The sequence below is a fragment of the Lactuca sativa genome, chromosome 5, assembly GCF_002870075.4.
Source record: "Lactuca sativa cultivar Salinas chromosome 5, Lsat_Salinas_v11, whole genome shotgun sequence".
Classification (NCBI taxonomy): Eukaryota; Viridiplantae; Streptophyta; class Magnoliopsida; order Asterales; family Asteraceae; genus Lactuca; species Lactuca sativa.
Window position 1 is genome coordinate 261,989,668 of NC_056627.2, and position 7,879 is coordinate 261,997,546.

Sequence of the window (7,879 nt, forward strand, 5' to 3'; positions counted from 1 at the left end):
TATTTCTTCATTCTTGCTTTAGTTGTTGGTAATAAGTTATGGAGTTGAATCAATGTCGTTTATATGTTGTTCAAATGATAAGTCAGAATGACCTGATCATAACAACTAGGTATAGAGTTATGAACCATATTAATGGTTAATTCTTAGTCAACATTCACATTTAGCTACTATAATCTTTCCACATATCTCTGTATTTTATATTCATGAATACACAGATTCTCCTTCCTTTAGCTTACATGCCATTAGATCTTTGATTACATTGTAGCGTTTTGCCCTTATTGTGAAACATTTCACTAAGAGCCAGATTCATTTCATATGGCCAATAGTCCTCATAGAAATCTTGAAGATTTGGCGCCATAGTAGCAATCATGATGCAATTGTTTCTTTTGGAGTAGCGGTTTCCATGTCGATCTCAACAATAGGAGTACCGAGAATATACACTTTGTTCTCATACTAAAGAGTCATCTTCAAGTTGCGCATCTAATCTATGTAGTTTGGACTATAGAGCTTTTCCTTGGATAAATCGACAATAGAGTGAAATTTGAACTTGGAGGATTGGGAGGAGGAGGAAGATCCCCTTTTTTAGACATCTATTATAAGAGAGAATGTTTTAGTTCTTTGATTCCACTCCTTAATTTATAACCCAAATTTAATATTTATGGCTATGATCCATATTTTCAATTCAAACTTTGAAAATGGATGTTGTAATTAAATTGTGAATCTACTTTAGGTAGGCAAGACTTTTACCAATTTCAATTTCATATGAAATTCATAGATCTTTTGAGATTCATTGAATCGTATCAATGGCATGTATAATCTCAAACTATGCTCTCACTTTTGTGATTGGGATACCGAGGATCATAAACGATATGTGAATAACCATTCAAACCCATGTGACACATTCAATGTCATTTGTGATCTCAAATTGACGTTTTGGTTAACCACATACACTCCATCAAAAATCATAAACTCGAGTTTGTACCATTATTTCGACTTTGTAATTTGCTATAGTGGGATTTTAAGGTATGTTCTAGTACTTATATGTTTTACTTTTAACATGATTAAGGTCCTATCATAACTCTTTTGGCTAATGACAATCCACCACGAAAAGAAGCAGTGGGTGAAAAGGACATCTATTCAACGATCATTTTATAGGCCGTTTCCTTATACCTATCTTATATCATGACTTCATGAATGAGGCCTAACCTTGGTTTGACTGACATAATTATTAATCTTATACATATATTATTATAACTCTTATATATAAGGGTGTACTTTAAACATTTTGTTTTGATTCCATTTCAATTATGCACATATAATAGAAAGAACCATTGGCCCTGATACCATTGATGGGTTTTCTAAGTTACATTAAACTTAATTGCACAACAGAAATATCGTAAAATCTAATTATGTGCCCCTGCAACCTAGATATTTATGTCTTTACTCATTATAGAAACATACTATTGAGACAATCATAAACCCAAAATATCATCAAAATTCATAGTTAGTATCACATACCTTTAGTGTTACAATTGTATGTAGCACTTTTGAATCCTCATATCTGCCCTCAGAAAGCTAGTACCAAAATTATGGTTGTCTCTAATGCTTCACACCCAAACCGTGGAAACTAAGGAACAATTTAGAGAGAGATGAGAGGGATGAAATTTTCAGCTACGACTTTCTCAAGAATAGAGTGGTCGAAAATAATACCTTTATGGGGTCAATCTATAGCTGGCAGGTATCTGGATTGAACCCTAAATTGAATACTAAAATATTAGATTTAATCAGATATCCCTACAACATAGGAGGCTTCCAGAACCCTTCTGGAGGAGCCTCAAAATTGTCCATATGAGGAGGATTCGACAATCTCTCATTTGCTTAACTATTGAAGAATTGCAATCCAACCCTTCTACCTCTAATTAATTCTGGTTAAATCAAAATTAATTTCCAAGTAATTCTAAGTTAATTCTAGTAAATTTCTAATTAATTTATTAATCATATTATAAATTAATAAACCATTTACTCTCTTTTCTAATATTATTCCTAACTATTTGTAGTTATGAGGGCAACCCGGAAATAACTTTGCTTTTATTCACAAAAATATACCAATTTAGTATTGGCATTAGACACCATAATCCAACAATTGGAACATTGCCATTAAGGATGATTTTAATGCTCTTATTACTAATAGTACTTGGGTGCTTGTCTCACGTCTTCCCAGGGCTAATATGGTGCGTTCTATGTGGTTATATCGCAATAAATACAAGTCGAATGGATCTCCTAAGTGCTATAAGTCACATTTAGTTGTTAATGGCAAAAGCCAACGACATGAGATTGATTATGATGAGACTTTTAACCCGGTTGTTAAACCTGCCTCTATACGCACTATTTTGAGCCTTGTTGTCTCTCGTATCTGGCCCATCCATTAGCTTGATGTGAAGAATGCCTTTCTTCACGAACACCTAAATGAGACAGTTTACGTGCACCTGCCTCTGGGATTCAGAGGCCCAAATCATCCATATTATGTGTGTTGTCTACAAAAATGTCTCTATGGTTTGAAACATGCCCCTCATGCTTGGTTTTAATGTTTTGCCTCATACATCACACAACTTGGATTCAAGAATAGCACTGTGACTCTTCATTGTTTATTTTTTGCAGGGGCAGTAATGTAGCATATATACTTCTATATGTAAATGAAAATCTTCTCACAACCTCATCTACAACTCTTTTGTAGCGTATTATATCCCTTATGGCTTCTAAGCTTGTGATGAAGGATCTGGCTGATTTATCATATTTTATGGGTATTGCAGCTATTCAAGACAATAAAGGTATCTTTATTTCACAATACACATCTGTGTTTGAACTTCTTGATAGGGCCAACATGTCCAAATGCAACCCTTGTTTCACCCTTGCTCATACACAGTCCAAAATGGACACCATGGGATCTATAGTTTTGAGACCCTACTTTGTATCGCAGTCTGGAGGGTGGACTTCAATATCTCACATTTACCTGTCTAGACTTGTCATATGTAGTGCAAGAAATATGTTTATTTATGTATGATCTGCAGGAACCACATCTCCATTCTTTAAAGCACATTCTTCGTTATGTTCATGGTACACTTGATTATGGGCTCCAAATACATCCCTCATCTTCAACAGGCATCATTGGGTACTCTAATGTAGACTCGGGGAATTACCCACAACTAGGCAATCTACTAGAGGTTATTGCATGTTCTTATAAGACAATCTCCTATCTTGGTCTTCAAATTGTCAACAAAAAAGCTCCTGCTCGAGTGCAAAGGCGGAATACTGAGGTGTTGCCAATCCCATACCCGAAACTTGTTGGTTACGCAACCTTCTTCAAGAACTTCACTCACATCTTGCCAAAGCAACCATTGTCTACTATGATAACGTCAGTGTTGTATACCTATCGTGCAATCTTGTTTAACATCAATGCACCAAGCATATAGAGATATATATCCAGCTTGTGTATGACAAAGTTGCTATAGGTCAAATCCATGTTCTTTATGTCCCTTCATCCCTTCAATAGGCATACAACTTAACAAAAAGCTACCAACATCTCTTTTTACGGGTTTCAGATGCAAGCGTATGCTCTCGACTTCCCATTCAAACTATGGGGGTCATATTAGTGTATATGTATGTATTGTATTTATCATATTTTGTATAGCCCAATTATGTGTATTATGTAGTTAGACCAATGGAGCCCAATGTACTTTGTATATATTCCTATGAGGAATGGAAATCTAACTAAAGGGAAAGCATAATCTTTTATTTACATGTATTACTATTTATGTCAACATGAATTCTAAAGTAAGTGAAATTTTACTTAATCGTATTTTAAACATATAATTTTATTCAGCTCACAAGTACGTATCAGGTGTAATGATTAACCAAAGAAAGCTAGGGTCCCAAACATAATTGTATAAAAAAGATAAACTATCAGGACTTTAGCATCTTAAGACAAGAACATAAAAGGATTATACACGTGGCGTATCCAGAACGAAAAGTCAGCGTTGCACTAATTTTTCAGGAGTTGCGTTGCTAGAAAACATTCATTTCTCAAGGCAGTTTCCGTTACAAATCGTCAATAAATTGACGAATTTACACCAAATTCACATCTATTAGATTTTGTGATTGATTGTCAACGGATTCGTGACAGATTTCGATCATTTTTCACTAAATTTACATTCCACTGGGAAATTTGAAGGGTAGCTCGTCATACTCCGTGCAGCATAATAAATATTCCCATGATTATAGGGAGTGTTTGGTAATGTTAAAAAAGTGTACATATTTAAAATTGTGGTCGATGTAAAAAAAAAAAAAATAAAAAAAAAAAAAGAAGAAACATATATATCGATCATCATCCACATGTATGCATCCATAATTTTTGCTCTATTATATGTATACAGCAATAATTAACCTTAGACTAGGATGAATGTGCTCAACTTACGTATGACTGAACCCGATTGTGATTATAACCCATCGTCGGTGCATTACCACTGTCTCTGCATGGCAAATGTGGAAAGATCGACGGCTGTAGGGTAACTGATAATTTATTAAGAAAATCCGACCATACAATCGGAAATGCCATCGAACCAATAATATATACGAACCAATAATTAAAATGTTAAAGTTAAAGATGCCTTCACTTTAAACGAGTTCGACTTTACCTCTTGCATGCTTTTATTATTCTCTCTTTCTTTGTTCTTTAATTTGTTTAGTTTATCCGTTTAGCTATTTTATGGCTTGGTAATTCATTTTTACAGAAAGTATACGCTCGTGAAACACGTGAGATGAAAATAAAAATATAGAGTTTATATAAAGATGATGCCAGTCACTCTATTATGTAAACAAATTCATCATCTTGATTCCACCAACTTTCAAGTAGAGATGGGCAACCTTCGTTCATTTCTACTCTTCATTTGCATCACAATGATTCATCTCTTTGCTATCAATGGCGAAGTTGCTCCAGAAGAAACACTCCAGACAATCGCAGTTGGTGGTGGTGGTGCTCCATTGACAGAACCACTACTAGCCACCGGTGGTTTCCAGACCGACCGACTAGCACAAGCCTATAAAGTAATCCAAGCATTCAAGAAAAAGGTGACATACGATCCCAAAAACTATACAAAAACATGGGTGGGAAAAAACATATGCAGAGATTACAAAGGGTTCATTTGTGACGTAGTACCGGATCTTAACAAAACCACCGTCGCCGGAGTCAACTTCAACAACAACAACTTCAATGGCCCTAACCTAACCGTCAGCGAACTCTTAATCGGTTTAAAGGATCTTGCTTTCTTCCATGCAAACTCTAACAACTTCACCGGCATCATCCCCTCCGATATAAGCAAACTCCGGTACTTTTTAGAGCTTGATCTTAGTAACAACAATTTCTCCGGTAAATTTCCCTACGAAGTCCTCCATGCCAAGAAGTTAGTATTCCTCGACCTCAGGTTCAACACTTTTCTTGGAGGAGTTCCTCCGCAGGCTTTCCTTCTCCAACTCGACTTGCTCTTCATCAACAACAACAACTTCAGGCAAACACTCCCCAGGTACCTTGGTTTTACGCCGGCGCTTTATCTAACCCTGGCCAACAACAAATTCGTCGGTGAAATCCCAAGGAGCATTGGTAGAGCTGCCAATACCCTACGGGAGGTTCTTTTCTTGAGCAACAAGTTGAACGGTTGTTTGCCATTTGAGATCGGACTTCTGAAAAAATCCACAGTGTTCGACGTCGGATTCAACAATCTAACAGGCCCAATCCCACACTCGTTCCAGTGCTTAAAGAAAATGGAGCTTCTGAACTTGGCTCACAATAAGTTCTACAACGAGGTGCCGGAAGCCGTGTGCAGCTTGCCGGGGCTATATAATTTCACAGCATCGTATAATTATTTTACTCAGGTTGGGCCACAGTGTCGGAAGCTGATCAAGAACGGGGTTCTTAATGTCAAGATGAACTGCATTTCGGGTCTCCCAAATCAAAGAACACAGGCTGATTGTGCTAAATTCTTCTCGAATCTTCCTACTTGTCGACGTGAAAAATCTATGCATTATGTACCTTGCACCAGAGGGAACTCTGCTAATGAATTGGAGTCCTCCGACGTTGAGTCAACTACTCCAGCGCCGGCGCCCGCTCCACTAGGGAGAAGTTATGGTGCTCTTACGCCGCATTAATTAATCTTGATGCGTATGATGGGATCTAAATTGGTGAAAATGAACGACTATTGCTGTTTCTTGCATCATTATTTATGTAAAAATAATTGGCAATGTTCGTCATGGAGTACGGTTGATTTGATTTTCTGATTTGTGTGCTGAGTATGATTATTAGTCTGTGAAGTTTTAATGATATATATGTGTGATCATATGTTGTCTTAATTTTATATGATCAGGAATAATGCAACTGAAAAAGGTTTATGCACACGTAAAAATATAAGCAATAAGTTTGGGCGAATCATATATGATTAACAAAACAATAATATTTCAGAAAATATTCACGTATTCCAGGAAAAAAGTTTGAAGAAATTGCTAATTGAACTCATCCTCATACAAAATTAAAATATTTATTATTTGTAAAATGTGTTTGAAATGCTCCAAAAAAATCCGAGCGCAATTATCGTGAAGCTCTTGTGATCGAATAATTAAAAAACATATAAAGTAAGTAAGGATAATGTTTAGGGTTTTAGAGGAAAAGAGAATGGATTCGTGAGCTGTGCAATCTTCATTGTATTTCTTTATTGGCCATCCAAGAAAGCAAGAAAAAGAGCTTCATTGATTTGAGAATCAAGTCTTTGTGGGGTAACTTCAATTTTGATTTCAACTTTGTTGGAGCGAAAGGGAAAGCTGGTGGTCTGGTCTGTTGGGTGTTTGGGATCCAACAATGTTCTTGCGGATCAAAACTTTCTCTTTAATTCCATGAATTCATCTTGATCATTGGAGTGTGGATTGGAAACGATAAAGACGTGAGCGTGATTAATGCCTACGGTCCTCTATTCGAGCCTAAAAAATTGATATTTGGCATTCCATTTCGGCTATGTGGTGAGGCTTTTATTGAGTGATTTTTATGTCATCGGGACTTCAACGAAGTTAGATGAAACAATACGTTCAAGATTCCATATGAAATAAACATATGTTTTTAACAGTTTTACATGACGTGAGATGAAAAAATACGTTCAAGATTCCATAAGAAATAAGCATATGCATTTCAGAGTTTTATATGGGTTCAAAGGTTAGAAGATCTTTCATCTTGGCTGTAGACAATTAACATGGTTGAATATCTTACGGTCGAAGATTAGTAAGTTGGACAGCTTCCTTGTTGGAAATTGATCCACACTGAAGAATCGTGTTTGCTGACCTGATTTGAAGCGGAAATATAGCATTAGGAATCTTGAAGACTTTATTTTAAGTAAATAAAAGAATTTTTCTTCATGATTTGTAGGTTTAATTGTTGTCTCTTAGCTATAAATAAGTTGTTTCCCTCTTATATTCATCATCACGGCAGATGATCAATAAAAGCAATAATCATTTTACTGCATTCAATTTTGCCAACATAGCCTTGGTTCTCACTACAAGAAATAAGATAATTATCTCTGACGTTATTAGAGGCAACACCGACTTTTAGCGGCAACTCAAGCTTAAGTTGCTGTTAATAACGTCGACGGTAATGCTTTGGGACCGAATCCGCACTAAAACATTATGGTAAATCTCAATCATTCGATCGATGATTTAATCCAACGACCGGAGTTCATACTTGCACAAATTCCATACGGGCTTAAAATTGTCGGCGTTAAAGGTGGAAAAAAGACGCGATAACCTTCCCTCCACAATTGTCGCCGTTGTTGATGTTTGTCACCGCTAA

General features: G+C 36.1%; 1 protein-coding gene across 1 annotated transcript; it reads left to right on the top strand.

Moving 5' to 3' along the window:
• The first annotated feature begins 4,833 nt into the window (after window positions 1–4,833).
• On the top strand, window positions 4,834–6,386 carry LOC111877377 (uncharacterized protein At4g06744). Its single transcript, XM_023873910.3, has one exon. It carries the CDS (start codon window positions 4,846–4,848, stop codon window positions 6,196–6,198), a length of 1,353 nt encoding a protein of 450 aa, XP_023729678.2. The 5' UTR covers window positions 4,834–4,845; the 3' UTR covers window positions 6,199–6,386.
• Window positions 6,387–7,879: the final 1,493 nt, after the last annotated feature.

Bases quoted from the DNA above. Each gene is read 5' to 3' on its own strand.
- LOC111877377 (XM_023873910.3), top strand. From the start codon at position 4,846: ATGATGCCAGTCACTCTATTATGTAAACAAATTCATCATCTTGATTCC.